At 43.4% G+C, this 19666-nt stretch overlaps 1 protein-coding gene across 1 annotated transcript; it reads left to right on the forward strand.

Annotated features, from left to right (window-relative positions):
• Nucleotides 1–34: 34 nt before the first annotated feature.
• Nucleotides 35–11639, forward strand: Hel89B (histone acetyltransferase 1). Its single transcript, XM_017141142.3, has 7 exons — nucleotides 35–608; nucleotides 4015–4097; nucleotides 4156–5066; nucleotides 5647–7742; nucleotides 8286–10342; nucleotides 10766–11006; nucleotides 11066–11639. The coding sequence occupies exons 2-7, from the start codon at nucleotides 4087–4089 to the stop codon at nucleotides 11510–11512; spliced, it is 5763 nt and encodes a 1920-aa protein (XP_016996631.3). The 5' UTR covers nucleotides 35–608; nucleotides 4015–4086; the 3' UTR covers nucleotides 11513–11639.
• The last annotated feature ends 8027 nt before the right edge of the window (nucleotides 11640–19666 follow it).

Genomic DNA, 19666 nt, shown 5'->3' on the forward strand with positions numbered 1-19666 from the left:
GGTCACACTGAACCAAACCATATCGCCGTCCCGCTCGCGCCGCCTAAAAACCGTGGCGCACCATGATACTCAGGCCCACATATAAATGCGACTCCATCGGGCTAACATGGCTGCTGGGAACCGAAAACTTAGGAAAATCGTGCGTTCGGAGTGTGTTTGCATCAGCGTGAAGCCCAGTGTTAAGTTAAAACATTGACTGCCCACGCCCACAACGACAATTGTAGAATTACCGTAATTCGCCACGCTGAAAGCGGAGTCCCCCCGTCCGTGTGTGTGCGACCGCCGCGTGTGCCAGTGTGTGCGTGAGAAAAATCAATGGTGCGTGAGTGCGAGTGAGTGGGAAGAGGCGATTGGATTTGGCTTTGGATATTGGATTGATTTGTGACGCTGCTGTAGAAAAGCCACCCCCCGCGGCCAACACACACACACGCATACGCACGGCCATAGTAACGCAGCATCGATTGTACAGTTTTAGAGCAAACAATTCAATTAGAAAATGCAGAGCGCATGAGTTGAATTGTGAGTGGGCGCCCCACAAAAGCTGACTGCTGCCGCATCGCAAAGGGAGCGACAGAGAGAGAGAGAGAGAGAGCAACGCATTGCCAAAGGTAGGTGATATAATATTCGGGGAAGGGGAAGGGGATCGGAAGGGACCAAGTCTTATCCTCGATTGCAATAGTATTTATATGGCAGGCACTTATCGCTTCTGCTTGCGTGTGTGTGTAAGAGAGAGAGTGGGGCCAAGGGGGCACGCTGTTTGTTGATAAGAGAGGAGAGAAAGAGAGAGGGAGAGCGGGCAGCGCCAACGCAGCAAAACAGCGGAAATCCTTAAACAAAAACTTTGCTAATTCTAATTACTAGCTCTTTGTCTCTATTATAGCTTCCACTATATTATATTCTCTCTTCTTGGCATCCCATTCTAGTGCGCGTATTTTTAGTCGCAGCACATTGCTCAATTCGCCAGCCGCCGTTTTGTATTTGTGCCGTCCATTTGTTCATTCATCGGGCTCTTTTTCCAATTTCAGTGGGTGGCATTTAACAATAATCCCTCCCTCCATGCGTTGTCCACGTCCACATTACCGTACGTTTAATGCACAGAGAGAAAAATTCAGAGAGTGGGATCAATTTGCTAATTTAATTTCAACCGAAGACGATTGTTTTATCCTTCCTACTCTTAAATAAAATAAATATATTTGGATCACAAATATTTCCATTTTATATTTATAAAATAGGAAATATATATTTTGAAAAATTCAAACTTAAATATTACAGTTATATGAAGTCAAGAAAGGAATTGTGCTACTCGTAATTAAAAAAAAAGTAAAAAAAAAGTGGTTGTCTAATGGTCTTGAACCCGGTCTCTTCTATCATCTAACATAATAAAATCTGCATCAATTAATATCGAATAAATATAAAAAATTTAAACTCCCCTCCCATTTCTCTCTGTGTACTACCATGCCAGGCGGTACAAGCACCTGTGTTTATTTATGGTCCGCTGCCGTAATCGACTGCAGTCGACGCTGCCGCCTCCCTCTCTCTTTCTCTCTTTCGCCACCAACAACTTTGGGGTAGGGCACCTGAACTAGTTTCAAAACCAAGCGGCCTTTTCAGTTTCCCCAGCTCTTTCGCTCTTTTTTTTCGCATTTGCCATTTTCCCGCACTTCGCGACATCAGCGACATTTGTCACAGTTTCATTTGAGAACATTTGAATATATTCAAAGTTTACTTGCCGAACTTGACTTGATGCTGCTCTGCTGACGGCTGTTTAAATTTAACGCCAAACACCTCGTTGTTTATCATTCGCGGGGCTTCATTAATTCGATCCCGATCGAATACCGCCTGCATTGTGCGATATTTCCGAATTTGCAGCGACAGCTGTCTCAATACCAAATATTGGCCAAATGGCGTGCAAATATTGAACTCCTCGCATATGGCGCGATCAATGCCGAAATGTGTCACTTTCCCCGAAAAAAAAACATTTGAATAGATGACCCCTTAATTCTAGAAAACATATTATTCCATTGAATTAAAAACATTTCAGTATAAGCAGTTCCAAAAGCAAAAATTAATCGCTAATCTAGAAATAGTGATGGTTCATGGGCTAATCCACCCACCAATAAAATTATAAAACCCCTATTGATAATGAAAACCGAATACATAGCCGATCTTCCTTTTTTAAGACGTTGTAATGTGTCAAGGAAATTCAGAAACCCACAATAGCTTGTCATATATTCAATATTCAAGCAATATGGCTAGCGAAATAATAATAGTCCCCCGCCTTATCTTTGGTGTAAACAAATGACCCAGCATTTCCGTCAGTCCGCCTGTTGTTTTAATCTATAAATACAAAAAGCTCGCAGAACTTGCCACAAAAAAAAAAAGAAAAATGGGAAACAACCTAATCGTCATTTTACGAGTGGTATCAATGGTGATAATGAAAAAGTGGCTTATCGTTCGGTGAAAATGTATAAATAAATGGGCGACACACAACACTGGGCACAAATCAATGATTGCGATTGCCTCCGTCGATGTTCATCTAATGGAAATTTAATTACCCAGCCAGCGGGGCATTTTCCTCCATTGAATCAGAACCCAATACCGCCCCCTCCCCCCTTCGGTGGGTGGCTTCTATCGACAAGGTCGCCGACAAATCGAAGTACAGCAGATTTGTCGCCGATAAATTGACTTTATGGTCGGTCGGACAAATCCATGCGACATGCCATATGTACAAACGATTTCATTATGACTTTTGCGTCGTCGTCGCTCGTTGTTTATAATATTTCTTTGTTATTCATGTAAGTTTGCTCGTTTTATTGGCTTTGATTGCTTATGGATAAACATTGTCGATAATAAATTTGCACGTGCCTCCAAGACTCATCGTTTAAATATATTACTCTTAAATCGTAATTATTCACCTTGGTTCAGTGAACCGTGATTTTTGCAATTTCTTATCGCTGCATTGATAAGGAGCCTAAAATTGAAAAAAGCTTTGAGAGTAAAAGTGTGTGTCATCTGTAATCGCATCATAATTAATAGAGGTAAACGAGCTGTGAAGCTCCTAAATCCCTACGTAATACGGTTGCACTAGTATGAATAGTAGGAATATGAAAATGGAAATGCCGCAATTTGCTAAATTGTCACGATTCGAGCACAAGCTGTTAAGAACGCCTCGCGATGGCCACAACGAGAACTCATTATTCGCCATTCACGTTGAGTGACTCAATTTACACAGCCCAACCTACCCACCTAATAATGCTCCCCAGGAAATCCCACCCAGGCCATCGGATCCCTGTCTTTGCGCCCTCCTCGACCACGTGTCCAGTGTTTATTGGTCGTATTTATTGGGTTGTGCTGAGAAAGGCTGAATTTCGAGATTGCGACAGCTGAGCCGAGCCATGTGGTCGCTTTACAAGTACAGTGCGTCACACAACTAATAATAGTCGGAGGAATCTTAATAATAGGCTTCCCAGAAATTTAGATCAGCTCTCAAGCTGTAGTTGTGTGTACAATTAACCCCATCTAATTGAATAATCCAAGTTCACCGAGAGTATTAAGTAACATGAGCTTTACTATGCTTATAAAATGGAAAACGGTTGTACTGTTGTCATGGTATTTGCTCTATAGTGAAGTTTCTTTATAATATTAAACAAATGTGTTTAAGTCTAAGCTATTGTTATCGCGTTTAAAACATAAAATATAGAAGGTTATTGAGTTATCGTGAGTTTTATATTTTGTTTTAGTCTCAAAGTAATAGTAATACATTTTTTATTACGGCTATTAACATTTCCGTTTAGTTAAGGTTATGATAAAAGCATTCCCGCAAATCAATTGGCTGCGGAATGGAATGTCTTAAAAGCCTACCGATTAAATAATAGATGTTACATGCCTGAGTGGGGAAAATCTTATTTCAATTGGATTAACATTTTTATAATCATTTTAAATTATACCTTAATTTATATTTATAATATACCATTTTACCTAACAACTAATAATATCTCTTTATTTTATTTCCAGATTAGTAACTTAGAGTAGATCGATTTATTAGATCGACGGATCACAAAGAGTATCACAAATTACCATTGTATAATGACATCTAGGTATGTTGATCATTTAAAAACCTTATTTGCTCATTTAATACAACACTGTACTTTGCAGACTTGACCGACTGTTCATCCTACTCGAGACGGGCTCCACAGCAGCCACTCGCCAGGCGGCCGCCAAGCAGATCGGCGAGGTCCAGAAGCTTTATCCACACGAGCTGCATGCGCTGCTCAACCGACTGGTGGGCTACCTGCACAGTTCGTCCTGGGAGACGCGGATAGCGGCGGCCCAGACGGTCGAGGCCATACTAAAGCAAGTGCCTCCCTGGCAGCCGGAACTCCAGGCGGTGGTGACCAAGAAGGAGCGCTCCAGCAGTGATGCTGCCCATACAGCTGCAGCTGCTGCCGAAGAGGACAGCTGCCAGTCGAGTGGTTCCAACTCGACAACCGCCAGCGAGCGACTACTTAGCTTCGATGAGTTCGATCTGCAGCAGATCCTGCACAAGGGCGCCCGTCTCATCGGCTCCGAGGGCAACGAGTTCGATGTGCAGGAGGAGCAGCCGGCCAGTGGCGGCGGCGAGGAGGAGCGCAGTCTCGCCAGTCGCCTGAGTCGCCAGCGGGCGGTGCTTAATGACAAACTGGGTCTGACCACCGCCGCCAAGCTGGGCGTAAATCTTACCGACATGATCACCGACGAGGACGTGGCGCTCGCCAGGAGCGGCAGCACCTACAACGTGAACGCCGAGAAGCTGCCCGTGGAGCATATACTCAACATAAAGCCAGCGGCGAACGGTTCTGGGCAGGCTCCGCTAAGCTGCCGCGAGATGAACCGGGCCAAGCGCAAGGCACGCCAGAACACTGGAGCCTCTGCCACCGTGGTTACGCCCACTTGCAGCCGAAGGAACTCCAATAGCAATCACAGTACTGGCAGCAACCACAGCAACAATGGTTCCACTGCACTGGAGGAGCCGGAAAAGAAGAAGCTGAAGGCAACGGAGCGACAGGAAATATTCTACAGTTTAAATGGTGAGTGTGAATATAATAGGTTATACTAATGTACTACAAGGCATAATGTCCAGAAAGCATATTAGTGATTCTTTGTGAAACGTTTCGAGATTTTCTTCATGGTTTTGAAAAGGATATCTAATTTTAATGACAATATCACACCATTTAAAAAGGATTTTTAAAAAAGAAACGAAGAAGAAAAGAAACGATGCTATTTTTTTGTTTAATTAATTTATAATTTTAAAATACGTGTGGTAAAAAATAAATAAAAGTACCCAAAAATTATTATTTTTGCCAAGCTTTCAGATAAAAATAACACCCATTATGGTTCCAGTGCAAAATATAGTCCAATCTTAAAAGAAAATAATTCATTCGCGGTTTTCTGCAAATCGCCATTTTTAATCTTTATAAAAAAATAGTAGAACGTTCTATACTTAGTTCTTGTTGGCTCCTAAACAGTTTCGGCATGGGACCTTCATTATATATAACAAATTGATATAAAATGAATTTTTGTATGACGAAATATTAGCAAAAACTTGCCTGTTTCTATGGAACTTTTAAAGAACCTTATTAACTTCAAATTTCTCAACCTATTTTACAGCCGCTGTGCCGGATGCCACTGGCACTTGGGTGGATGCCGTCTCCTGGCCATTGGAGAACTTCTGCTCCCGCCTCTTCATCGATCTCTTTCACGCCAAATGGGAGGTGCGCCATGGAGCGGCCACAGCACTGAGGGAGCTGATCAACCAGCATGCCCAAGGAGCGGGCAAAGCTGCGCAACAGAGTCGCGAACAGATGGACGAAGCACATAGCCGGTGGCTAGAGGATGCCGCACTGCGTCTGCTCTGCGTGCTTTGTCTCGATCGCTTCGGGGACTTTGTCTCCGATCAGGTGGTGGCCCCAGTGCGCGAAACATGCGCCCAAGTGCTGGGCACCCTGGTGAAGGAGATCCAGGCGTCCAAGGTTCAACGGATCGTGGACATCCTGCTGCAGCTAATTCAGCACAAGAACGAGTGGGAAGTGCGGCACGGAGGACTGCTCGGCCTGAAGTATGTGTTTGTGGTGCGCGAGGAGCTGCTGCCCGTCTACCTGCCGCAGTCAATCTCGAGTATTCTCACCGGTCTGCTGGACTCTGTGGATGACGTTGGAGCTGTGGCTGCAGCTACTCTGATTCCAGTTTCCTCCTGTCTTCCGAAGCTACTGAAGCCGGCGCAAGTTTCCTCCATTGTTAAGATGCTGTGGGATTTGCTTTTGGATCAGGATGAACTCACATCCGCTTGCAACAGTTTCATGGGACTGCTGGCGGCCATTTTATGCCTGCCCAAGGCAGCCAGCTGGGTGGAGATGGAGCCCATGGCCATTTTGGTGCCGCGACTGTGGCCTTTTCTCTCCCACAGCACCAGTTCGGTGCGGAGATCCACGCTGAAAACCCTAATCACCTTGACTAGCGGGAATAAGGTGAAATGGGAGCCCAAGGAGGAGGAGCAAAAGATGAAACTCAACTTTGGAGTCAGCGACTGGAAGTGGCAATTGCTGCAGCAGGCTTTGCGTCACATATATCAGCGCATCCTGGTCGAGCCGCAGGCGGATATCCAGGCTCTGGCCCGTCAGGTGTGGTCCAATCTCATTGAGCATGCGGATTTGGGTGCCCTGCTGCACGCCGCCTGTCCCTACGTCTCCTCTTGGATCTGCCTTTCCATGCAGCCGCCCAGACTCGCTTTTGATGCCGCAGTGCTGATCCGAGCTGGTGGAGATTCAAACACGCAAGGGAGCACCTCAAGAAAACGACCTCCTCGCATAGGAGATGATCTAGGAGGAGCTATATTAGCGCACTCGAATGCCTCGTTGAAGTTATTTTTGGGTGGCAGCGAGGCGACGCCTTTGGAGCTGCGGGAAGCCAACTTTATGCGCGCTAGGATCTCCTCATCGCGGGCACTGGGAGCCCTCTCGCATTACCTGGTGCAACCAGCCCCTGGAGTAGTGTACACACCACAAACGGAGAGTCCGACGGATTGTTACACCAAGGTGCTGCTGGGTCACCTCAATGCCCATTCCGCCGTGCAGCGCATCGTTTGCGGACTGATCATTGCCTTCTGGGCTCTCGAAGACGAACCAGTGCGTCCGGGACCGCCGAATCTGCAGGAAAAGTTGCACCAGTGCGTCAGCGAGTACGTCTACTACGATGAGGTGGCCATCTCACTGACGCGACTGCTGCAGGAGGCACAGGACTTTATAGCCACGCTTAAGCAGAACAAAATCCCAATCAACGATTTTAACAACGCCAAGATTCTCACCCTGGAGCAAATCGAGGCGGTGGCCACAACGTTGAGCGAAAATCTGCGTGTCTATCCGCTCAAGCCGAAGCTGTTGGACATGCTGGAGGAGCGGAGGCGCAGCCTGCAGGCCTCCTACCTGCAGACGACCAGTGAGCAGAGCGCCTACCATGTCAGTGCCCAGGCAGCCCTCGCCGGCGCCATCTGCGCCTTGCACTGCCTGCCCGAGAAGCTGAATCCGGTGGTGAAGCCGCTGATGGAGTCCATCAAGCGGGAGCAGTGCCTCCAGCTGCAGCAGCTATCCGCCGAGTTCCTGGTCCACCTGATGGACCAGGTCTGTGATAGAAACCCTAGTCCGAATAGCAAGATTCTGAACAATCTGTGCACGCTGCTGCGGAGCGATGCCGAGTTCACGCCCAAACTGGTTAGTTAAAGGAAACTTTATAATTAATAACATATATCCTCGGATTTTGCATATTTGTCCATTTTTGGTCCGATTTTTACCTAAATTTCTAGGTAGGTGTCAAATTTTTCAAATGAAATAAATTCGGATGCATATCGGAAAAATGCAAGATGTATGCAAAAAATATATGCATAAAACATATGCAAAATATTTCCTTCTCGCCTACTCGTTGGAAATATAAATAGGGTTTTCTTAAATTTGGGAAAAAATAATATATCTCTGAAATGACGAAAAGGAACAAACAATTTTCTTCGGGTAAATTAGGAAATGGTCAATCTTAAATAGTTGAGTCTATTTTATATTTTGCATAATTTATGCATATGAATTTTATGCAAATATGAAAAAAATAAAATATGCCCTTAATTTTAAACTATATTTTTATTGAAACGAACTTTGGTGTTTTCGGAATTGATCTATCTTTATCCTATAAAAATATGCAAATATGCAAAATCCGAGGTCTACTAATAATGTATCTTACTAATCATTTAAACCAATCCCTTGCAGGTAATGCCACTCCAGACCCTCAAGCAGACGCCACCTGCAGCTGGGGTCACAAACAGTTGTGTTTACTACGGCATTCTCACGCTGGCACTTCAACAGGCAGTCACAGTCACCAACAGCCGATCCGCGGGAGGAGGAGGAGCCACAACACCCACTACTACCACCGCTAGTCGTGGCCCTGGACGACCGCCCGCTGGCGAGATCTTGGCAGCCGCAACTGCAGTCGCCACCCACGTAGAGATAAAAGCACAGCAAGCGAAGGAGGCGGAAGCGAAGCAATGCCGCATTCAGCGACTGGGAGCGGCCTGTGCCATAGAGAAGCTGTGCCGGACTTTCGGAGAGCACATTGTGGACAAGGTGGCTGTTTTCCAACAGCTGATGTTTGGCAAAGTAGAGCAGTTTGTAAAGCAGGCCTACGACTGGCGATTGCCGAGCATTCTGCCAGATTTGGCTGTGTGCAATGAGCTAGTCAGCTCCCTGCAGCTTATCGAGACAGCAGCTCCGCATCTGCATGCTGCACTGCATCCCCAGATGTTCGCCTTGCTGCCGCCACTTGGGTTTATTGTCTGTCATCCTCTCAAGGCGATCCGTCACATGGCCGCTCGCTGCATCGCAGTGCTGGCCGAGATCGACGCCTGCCAGACCATGCAGTTTGTGGTGCACGATCTGCTGCCGCTGCTGGGAAAGATTGAGCAGCTAATCGAGCGTCAGGGCGCCGTGGAGGCCATTGAACGGGTGGTCAGCCGACTGCAGATCAAAGTGGTGCCCTACATCGTGCTGCTGGTGGTGCCGCTGCTGGGAGCCATGAGCGATCCGGATGAATCTGTGCGACTACTGTCCACCCACTGCTTCGCCAATCTCGTCCAGCTGATGCCGCTGGACGGCGGAAAGGCGGAGCAACTGAAGAGCGAGCCGCTGCAGGCGCGCAAGACGCGCGACCGTGAGTTCCTCGACTACCTGTTCAATCCAAAGAGCATTCCCGATTACCAGGTTCCGGTGCCCATAAGTGTGGAGCTGCGTTGCTACCAGCAGGCCGGCATCAACTGGCTGTGGTTCCTCAACAAGTACAATCTGCACGGCATCCTGTGCGACGACATGGGATTGGGCAAGACGCTGCAGACCATCTGCATTCTGGCCGGCGATCATTTGCATCGCCAGGAAGCCCACTCGGCCAATCTGCCCAGCTTGGTCATCTGCCCGCCCACGTTGACCGGTCATTGGGTGTACGAGGTGGAGAAGTTCCTGGATCAAGGATCCGTTCTGCGCCCGCTGCACTACTATGGATTCCCCGTGGGCAGGGAGAAGCTGAGGAGTGAGATCGGAACGAGCTGCAACCTGGTGGTGGCTTCCTACGACACTGTGCGCAAGGACATTGACTTCTTCAGCGGCATACACTTCAACTATGTCGTCCTGGACGAGGGACACATCATCAAGAACGGCAAGACGAAGAGCTCGAAGGCCATCAAACGACTGAAGGCCAACCACAGACTGATCTTGTCCGGCACGCCCATTCAGAACAACGTACTGGAGCTGTGGTCCCTGTTCGACTTCCTCATGCCGGGCTTCCTGGGCACCGAGAAGCAGTTTGTTCAACGCTTCTCGCGTCCAATTTTGGCCTCTCGGGATGCCAAGAGCTCGGCCAAGGAGCAGGAGGCCGGAGTGCTGGCCATGGAGGCGCTGCACCGCCAAGTCCTGCCCTTCCTGCTGCGCCGCGTCAAGGAGGACGTACTGAAGGACCTGCCGCCCAAGATCACCCAGGATCTGCTCTGCGAACTGAGTCCGCTCCAGCTGCGCCTGTACGAAGACTTTAGCAATAAGCATCTGAAAGACTGTTTGGACAAGCTGGGCGACTCGTCGTCGGCGGCGGCGGCCATCGTGACGGAGAATCTCAGCGCCAAGACGCACATTTTCCAGGCGCTGCGCTACCTGCAGAACGTGTGCAACCATCCCAAGCTGGTGCTGCGCCAGTCCGAGGAGCTCAGCCAGGTGGCCAGCCAGTTGGCGCTCTCGAACAGCTCGTTGGACGACATCGAGCACTCGGCCAAGCTGCCGGCCTTGAAGTAAGTGATTTGGGACTCTACAATTTACTATTTATTTATTTATTTATTATTATTATCCTAGCACAGCAAGTTTACACTTATATTTGTAGCACTAGCCACATTGAATTTAAACAAAAAATACTTAAAACTACTACTTATTAATAGACATCGGATTTTAGGTGAAATCGTTTTTTTTTAAATGATTTAAAGCCACATTTGATTGGTCCGATGTCTACTCATTACTAACCATTTTAAAATAGACATATGTTACTTTTATTATTTTCATATATTATTACGTTGGGATTGATTAATATTTTATGATAATTATTATTATTTTGACTACATTAATTTTACGATTTGTTTTTATTTTACTTGAAATGTTCTTTAATTTTAATATTTTTACTGTTTATTTATGACTAACTTTTGGATTTTTCTTTCCTCCAGGCAACTCCTCCTAGACTGCGGCATTGGTGTGCAAACCGAGTCGGTGAGTCAGCATCGGGCGCTGATCTTCTGCCAGCTGAAGGCGATGCTGGACATTGTGGAGCACGACTTGCTGCGCCGGCATCTGCCCAGCGTCACCTATCTGCGGCTGGACGGCAGTGTGCCCGCCTCGCAGCGCCAGGACATAGTCAACAACTTTAACAGCGATCCCAGCATCGATGTTTTGCTCCTGACCACTCTGGTAATTGGATTACCCCTTAAATATCAAACACACAATAACAATTGTAAATATATTTGTAGGTTGGTGGTCTGGGTCTCAATCTAACCGGTGCCGATACGGTCATCTTTGTGGAGCACGACTGGAACCCCATGAAGGATCTGCAGGCCATGGACCGAGCCCACCGAATCGGTCAGAAGAAGGTGGTGAATGTTTACCGGCTGATCACGCGCAACTCGCTGGAGGAAAAGATCATGGGGCTGCAGAAGTTCAAGATACTCACCGCCAACACGGTGGTGAGTGCGGAGAATGCCTCGCTCCAGACGATGGGCACCTCGCAGATCTTTGACCTCTTCAACGGCGGCAAGGACCAGGGAGCAGTTTCTGGATCAGCGGCGGCAGCAGCAGGATCGGCCTCCGGCGGCATGTCCATGAACACCATTATCGAGAACCTGCCGGAACTCTGGTCCGAGCATCAGTACGAGGAGGAATACGATCTGGGCAACTTTGTGCAGGCACTGAAAAAGTAGACTACTGCTTCCCACTCCAAGACTTCCAGTTTTAGGCTAGAATGAAAATTGAAATTGCCCTCTGTTCCTTTATATTCGCAAAAGTAGAATTGTAAAAACTAATAAAAAAGTTGGAAATTACTTAAAATGTGTATTTATAATTTGTTTTTTTAATATCAGATAAATTTATTTAAAAAGCTCGATATGTTCGATGTAGGATTTAAAATAAATCTCGAGTAATAAAATGTGAAGAATACAAGCCGCTCAGCAATATGAAAATATATTTTTGAAATATAATTTATTTATTTTTTTGCCACAAATTTGCCGCAATTCTCCAAATTTGGAGAAATAAAAAAAATTGGCGCATTTCTGGTCACTCTAAAATGCAAATTTAAGTTTGAAAATGACGAAGAAGAAGAAAATTGTGAGATCTAGCATCCTTGGTAAATTCGGGTAAATTCAAAAATCAAAAAAAATTAAATTCGATAAGCAATCATCAATCGGTATTGGGGCCGAACTGCCGTTTATTTAAATTCAAATTAAATGTGGAAAAGGGTTAAATCGGCCGGACCTTTTTGGCAGGACATAGTCCATGGAGGTCAGTAAATTGTGGGCTGTATATCCACTCTATATTCGAGCAATAATTTATTTTATATTTTTCTTCAACATTTATGAATTAATTTTAATCAATATCGCGTTTTCCCGTAACCAATTTATAACTCACGACATTTGTGAACCAATCGGACAAGCAGAAAGGAAATGACTTTGATTTAGCTCATAACAATATCAATAAATTTTGATCAAAAGTGTAATAGAAACATAAATAGTATTTCTTTGGCATTAATTTTATATGTGTGAATATGACTGTAATTAAAACCGTAACAGAAAATCTTTCACACTTACACCCAGAAAAATTGAGTACGAATAATTTGAGAACGAACGTTCTTAGAACAATACCGAATAGTACTTGAAATGTTTAAAACATTCGTTCTTGAAATAAGGACTAGTCGTTCTTGAATATAAAAATTAAACCAATTTTTGTTTAATGACAGTACTTTATTCCTTTACTTTAATCATGAGATGAATAGGTACTAAGGACTCTAATTCAAAAATTCAATCGATCCTAAATAGTCGCACATTGTTCGGAGTGATTCTTATCGGCAATGGTCAAATACAAATGTTTGCCAAACAGAATTATTGTTTGAGTGCATCATTTGGTTAGTAAATATTGACTCCTGTCTCTCACAATAAGACACCTAATTTCGCTTTTATCAATTGTTTGCTTCTTCTCTCCCTCTGAGCTCATTTTATTGACTAATGTGTTAATGCTGTCACAACTTATCTGATCGGTTGAAATCGATTTTGAGTTTCATATATCACCGTTTTCTAAACTGGCGAGGAATATTTTTGAATCTGGTCGATTGTTGCCCCCAAGTACCTTGAATTTTGATGGGGCTATCAGTCGTGCCAGCCCATTAAGAGCTGGTAAATATAGTTAGTCGACCTCTTACCCCACAGCATACTCGATTTATTTTTCAATTTTATTCGGTTTTGTTCTATACAAATACCGTCTTATCTCTGTGCTCCGTCACGATGAAATGGCTACGGATTATATGGCATATAGCACATATATTATTTATGTCTAGGCGGGGCGCTAAATGCGACCCTCTCGTAATGGAGGCTGTGTTTCAATATTCAAAAACAATAATTCCTGCAAGAATAAGAGGGATTCGGTGCGTGGTACAGGATGGCCTTATCTCTGGCTTGTAGAAATGCCCGTCTTCCCTTTTTTTTTATAATAAAAATCCCATTTAAACGGTCATTATTATATTGTATTAAAAGACCCAGCTCAAACAAAACAAAAGCAAAGCCGAGCTGAAGTCGAATTCAGATAAGCCATAATATTCCTCTCGCTACAGCACACTGTGAGAAAATAAGAAATAGGTTTAGAAAGAAATCTTAAATTGCGATTCCTTAACTTTTAAGTAAATACAATTTTTGAAAATTTTTAATTTTCAGGATTTACAATCATATATTATTATTTTACGATCCCTTATACTTTTAAGTAGTTTTCATTCGACTTCTTTTAATTCTAATTCTGGGTAATAAGGATATTACAATAAAATATTTATTAATATTATACTTGCTATTAATATTTTTTCTTTTAGGGCTAGTACTCAACCCAACAAAAAGTCGTCCAAAACAAAAAACTTCATATGAAATACAATTTCTTGACGTTTTTTTTCTTCCAAAACAAAAAACTTCATATGAAATACAGTTTCTTGACGTTTTTTTCATAAGAAGTTTTTTGGTTTGGACGACTTTTTGTTGTTTTTTTTAAGTAGAGATGATCAATACATTTTTCTCAGTATATTCACATTCTTCTCGCCAACCCACTCTGGCCTTTTATCTTTTGACCAAAGGCATCTTCCGGACTTTGCCGTTGCTACTGGTGCTGATAGCTGGTAAGCCGCACCCGCACCCTTGCGTCCTTATCGCTGTACTCCTCCTCCTTCTGCTGCTCCCCGCATGGGTGACCCGCACCCCGTCGCCAGATCCTCCTCCTCCTCCTCCTAGTCGCAGGTTAGGATCTTTCTCCGGCCGTCGAGGCGCCGACTTAAAGTTTTCCGCCAGGTTATTTACCTCCTTATCTCGCCAGCATTGTTTTCGCGTCGTCACCCGCTCCTCGCTTCTGATTCGTCTGGTTTTATCAATGTTTCTGTTTGCAATATGTTTGTTTTCTGCCCTTTTGTGTTTTCTTTCTTGATTACTGTGGCACTTATCAATCCGCATGACGTCATAAGAACCGGCATTTTGTTATTTGATAGGAATTCCTTGACACTTTTTTATCGGTTTTTTATTTTTTTTGGTAAACTAGCTGGCTCTGTATTTTTTATTAAACAAACCAGACTCTTCGGCATTTCCCTGGCGTATTCGTTGTTTACATTTTTGTGTTTTAGGCACGTTGTTAAACTTTATGGTCAGGGGAGTGAGCCAGAAAAAAAGGGTATGGCAGATAGGCAAGGTCGTTTGCTGGGGCCTCGATATCAGTTCTTTAAAGGGGGTGTAATTAAGACCACTTTGCACATATATTAAATTCAATTGAAGTAATTAAACATATATGGAAATTAAACAAACATGGACCAATTCAGCAATGATTTTCTTATTCTCTTGTTAAGTTTAAAGTTAGTTTTATGCTCAACGTTTTCATTACGATTTCTAGAATAAGATCCTAAATCTAGTTTGCCATAATGACATTCCTGAAAATATAGATTAACGTAGTTTGATTTTAAGAATGACAAACCAAGAACATTTCGTTTCGATTTTAAGAATTTAAGATTAAATAGATTTTGACGAGAGTTTTTATAATTTTGTTGTTCAATCTAAAGAGATTCCAATAATGTTATTTTTTTGATTTTTTAGAATGTCAAACCAAGAATATTTCCTTTCGATTTAAACAATTTGAGATTAAATAGATCCTGACTTCCCATTGAGTTCGCAACAATTGTTGTTCAATCTAAAGAGTTTTCCATTAATGTTATAAATCAGATAACATTGTTTAAATCTAAATATATATTCTCAGGTTTCAAAATTAAGTACATTTATTTTACGATCCTTTACACTTGTAATGAGCTTATCCATTACTTTTTTTATGACACTCCCGGGCCGCTCATTACCTCTTTTAGACGAGGAGCTTACTGCCCGCGATAGTGGCTATCGGTTGGTATTCTCGTTGTTGTCGTCACCAAATCGAAATCTGGCCAAACCAGTGATGATAAGGACTCACTCGGCTTTCTCATATGCGTGTGTAGTACATATACATATGTTCGCCAAGTCGGAGAGTTGCCCCGATAAGGATAGTCGCGCGACCGGCGCGTGATGCAACTTAATCAAATCGTGTTTTGGTATCGCCCTCTCTGTCTCAGCCGTCGTCGTCCTGCTCGCTCCAGTGTGTTTTGGCGTCTGTGGGGCTGGTCGTAGAATCGGGAATCGGAATCGGGCCCGGACCAGATAGCCATATCTTGGCTGCGTCCAATCAGCGGAACCGGCGACAACCAAACTACGCCAAAGTAAAAGTACCGAGTACACGGCGCAATGAGTTCGACGGTTGCGTCGCCGATAATAAAGTACAATCGTTACTTTGCTGTTGTTGCGTTTTTGAAAAGGTGATATGAATTGTGCTCTGATAAGTTTTAATCAAGAATATTTTACTCGCATTGCTTTGGGTGGCTCCGGGCCGAGTAGCATTTGAAAAGTTGTAGTAGTAGGTCGGAGCTCGGATGCGGATGCGGGTCCGGTGGTCGGTGGTCGGTCGGTTCGGGATCGGTTATACTCCCATCCCATCCTATCTTCTAACCGGTAACCGTGAGTAGAATTCGTGGGTCGTGGCCGGCGATTATCACAGTGATCTTCTTCGTCGGAGGCGTGAAACCGAAGAAAACCCGAAGAAAGGAAAGTTGCGCCGGCGCAAGGGAAATCCTTTAAATGTGTGTTTAACCACAAAAGCGACGTGAGTTTAACCAAACATAATCGCCAGTCGAAGGGGCGCCCGGGAAAGCCATCCGCTTCCCCGAAAGAGTTGTGATCCGTCGGCGTGACCTGTGTGACACTTTCATTTGCCGGGTTAACGCCCCCTCGGAATCTGGCCAGTATTGAAATCCGAAATTTAACGCTTGCTTAGCTCGTGAGATCGCCAGATCGCCAGATGCCCGTTGCCCGGTCATCATCATCGATGTAAACCACATGTGCCGAATGCCGAACGCCCCTCATAATGAGCGCAACGGATTTGAACACCCACAACTCTGGACCTAACCTACAACGTCGGGAATGTTCATGGGAATGCGGCCTGCTCCGTCTGGACCACTTTGTAAGTTCCCCAGAGTCGAATTGGGTTGTCCTTGGTTTAGCTATGACATAACTATTTAGTTTTTATTTTTAATAAATAACTACTTAATTTTATGGAAAACTACTACTGTAGGTCACATACTCGTAATGTTAATCACTATTTTTAAGCAGAAATATCATTGTTAGTCATAGCTTTTTGTACAGTCATTTTTGTTATGAGTTGCGCGTTAAAAATGGCTTTTGATATATGCAATAAATAAGTATTTTTATAATACTAAATTAAAACAAGTGGGCCTTAGATTTTATAATGTGTTTATAATTATATAATTGTATTTTGTTTGGGAATTTAAAGAAATTTATGGAAGAATTATTGTAAAAAAAAACCCCATAGATCCCCAACTTACAAGGAATTTATGCCGCAACGTAGCGCAAAAAGATAAAGAAAAAGTAGCCACGGCTGAAAAAGGAAAAGTTGGGAAAATTATGACGATTACATGAAACCAGCATGACGATCAACGAACCCGAAAAGCACAAAACTCTGGGTTCCGTCCATCCGAAGGGTGGGGCATTGCCTTTCGAGCTCCAGGCAGTGTCACCCAACAAGTGGCCATATATATGTACTTATAGTATGTTTGTATTTAAATTGTGCCCATGTATATAAGTAGTACTGTATATATATAGCTTTCCAAGCGACAGAAAAACAAAATGCGAGTCAAATGCTGGGGCCCGTTCCCTGGTACTGGCACTTGGTGCCTCTGCGGTCGTTGAGTTGCGGCGACGACGACGTTCTTATCAACAGGCCCCTACAGCAACTACAACAACAATGCTATATGTATATATATAATTACAAATGTGGGGAAAAATAAAAAGAAATACTTATTCAAGAAAAATAAGCAATTGTGAAAAGAATTCCAAAACAAAAGAAATAAATGTAGTGGAGGCTTTATAATATATGTAATATATTATACACACATATGACTTCCTGCCATAGGTCAGCCATATTGAAAATTAATTATACAAAAAATAAAGAAAAAATATAGTCGTACTTAACCGACAATTGCCTTTCGTTGTTCAGCCCAGTGATTTTCCAAGGAAACCCCGAAGGGATCCCGATCCCAATTCCAATTCCGCTGACACGTGCATCTCTTTAGCGAAATGCATCCGCAAACAGTCGGGGTTTACTTTTGGGTACCATGGTGGAGGAAACCGCGACAACAAACACCGCAAAAACCCAAACCAAACCGAGTACAAACAAGCCACAATGACGGACAGTCACATACATTAAACATTAACGATTAACATTAAGAAAACAGCAGAGAGCCAAGTAAAAATTGTAGTATAAAAGGAATTTTTGTGAAATTCCGAAAGGCAAACAGAATGCAGGGCAAACAACAATCGGCCAAAGACAAGATACAAGATACAAGACACTCGTGTTTGTCTTAATTGTTAATTGCTCTGGCAACCACGTCCTCTATACCTTTCAGTTCGAGTTCCAGTTTCAGTTCCAGTTCCCTGCGGTCTGTGCGCCAAAGTCTAGGAAAAACCGCACCTACTCCATATAAACATAGGGCTATCTAAATGCTATATGTGCACAGCGCAGCGGATGGGAGGATGAGTGTCCGCGCGTGTCTCTTAACTGGGTCTTCGATGAGTACCTGTTGCCGGTCGGTTACCTGTCCACCTTCCTCATCCTCTTTCTCGTAATGTGATGTGTGTTTGACAGGATATGCCCAGTGCCAGACCCAATACCAATCCCAATCCCTATGCCCCGTCATCGTTCCGACTTGCATTGTTCTTCGCTGCCAGAACTTTAATTACCCAACCTTACTTTCACTCTCCGCATTTGTTTGCCGCATAAAAATTAATGAGTTTAGGACCTGGGCAAAGTGTCCGTCTTCCATTCATAAATTTCGGCTCTGGACTGGGAAATTCCGGTGTGCTGATTCACTCACCGCTTCCTTTTATGAATGGGAATGCTCTATTTCCACATATATTTGGGATTGGTTTTTAATGGGGGAATTCCAATTATCTGATTGAGAAATTCCCAGGTAATTAGACCCTTATAGTAACCCTATATCTAAAATATTTACATACCAAATAATATATTCTTAATAAGAAACATAGAACTTTATGTATTTCTTAATGATATTTGAAGTTTTCTATTAACAACTCTTCAATTTTATAGTTACAAATTTTATAAAATTTCTCATTTCTGTCCTTTTTTTTTTATTATAAAATTAAAATTTAAATTTAAATATTGAAATACCATGCCATAACACAACGTGACTAGCACATTAAATTTACAGTTTTATTATTGTTTTTATTTTTATTATTTCTTGATGCAAAATAAAGAAATAAAAGAAATAATAATATTAATAACTTAAGATTCAATTAAAATTTTTATTGAACATTTTAAAAGAAATGTTAAAATATAGAATTTATAAATCCTACATTAAATATTCAATGTTTATTAAATAGAACCGTCATTCTTAATATTTCGAATGCAGAGATTTTGAGATTTATTATTAGGGATAATTGCTAGCCCCTTTCAAGTTGTCTCCGCATTAGTCGATCACCCACCGTGAGTGTCACTCAGGCGGACCATTAAAAAATCATCATTTCTCAAGTGGACGCCCTAATTATAAAGCGCCAGCGCCGAGGTACGTGGCTAACGACGAAAAGTAAAAACATATTTTCCAAAATTATATAACCCAACAAAGGAAGGGACAATATTTTCCCTGACGTTGTCAGCGAAAACAAATTCATAATGTTGTTTATTTGCTTGGGCCAAGAGAGACAGACAGAGAGAGAGAGTGAAAGGACCTCGAAAGGACTAGGGATGCGGCAATAACAATAACAACCGCATCCCCAGGATGTCCAGAGTCCTTTCCCTTCCCTTTTCTTTCCTTGCCACGATCAATTTGTATCGTGTCGGCGCGTGTTGCCATTTTGTCCTGTTTACCTTACCATCTTCTTACCTGGTTTCCTTTGGGAAGGTAAGATGGGACTGGGAATGGTATGGGGAATCCTACCTGAACCGATCCCAGCAAATGGCAGCCGTCTGCGGCTTGGCCGGCCGATTAGCACTGATCAGTGCGGCTTAATCGTGGCTTCTTGACAGTTTCCCAATACAAAGTCTATTTAAATAGGTTCAATTGCTGTTTTTTGTTTGTCCTGCTGTGGGAAAAACTTTTCACAGCCGCCGCCAATGTGCGGGAAATATGTTCAGTCGGCTATTATTGCATCAAATCCTTTTGACCATATTACTTAATGAAGTGTTTACTTATTTAATTCAACGACACGTGTGCCGATGTTGACTCTACAAATTGG

Source organism: Drosophila takahashii, chromosome 3R (assembly GCF_030179915.1).
Source record: "Drosophila takahashii strain IR98-3 E-12201 chromosome 3R, DtakHiC1v2, whole genome shotgun sequence".
In the NCBI taxonomy this organism is placed as follows: domain Eukaryota; kingdom Metazoa; phylum Arthropoda; class Insecta; order Diptera; family Drosophilidae; genus Drosophila; species Drosophila takahashii.

Excerpts from the sequence above, each read along its gene's own strand:
- Hel89B (XM_017141142.3), top strand. Across the intron at positions 5,067-5,646 it reads AATATTCTACAGTTTAAATG|CCGCTGTGCCGGATGCCACT; the intron begins GTGAGTGTGAAT and ends CCTATTTTACAG. Across the intron at positions 7,743-8,285 it reads CCGAGTTCACGCCCAAACTG|GTAATGCCACTCCAGACCCT; the intron begins GTTAGTTAAAGG and ends AATCCCTTGCAG.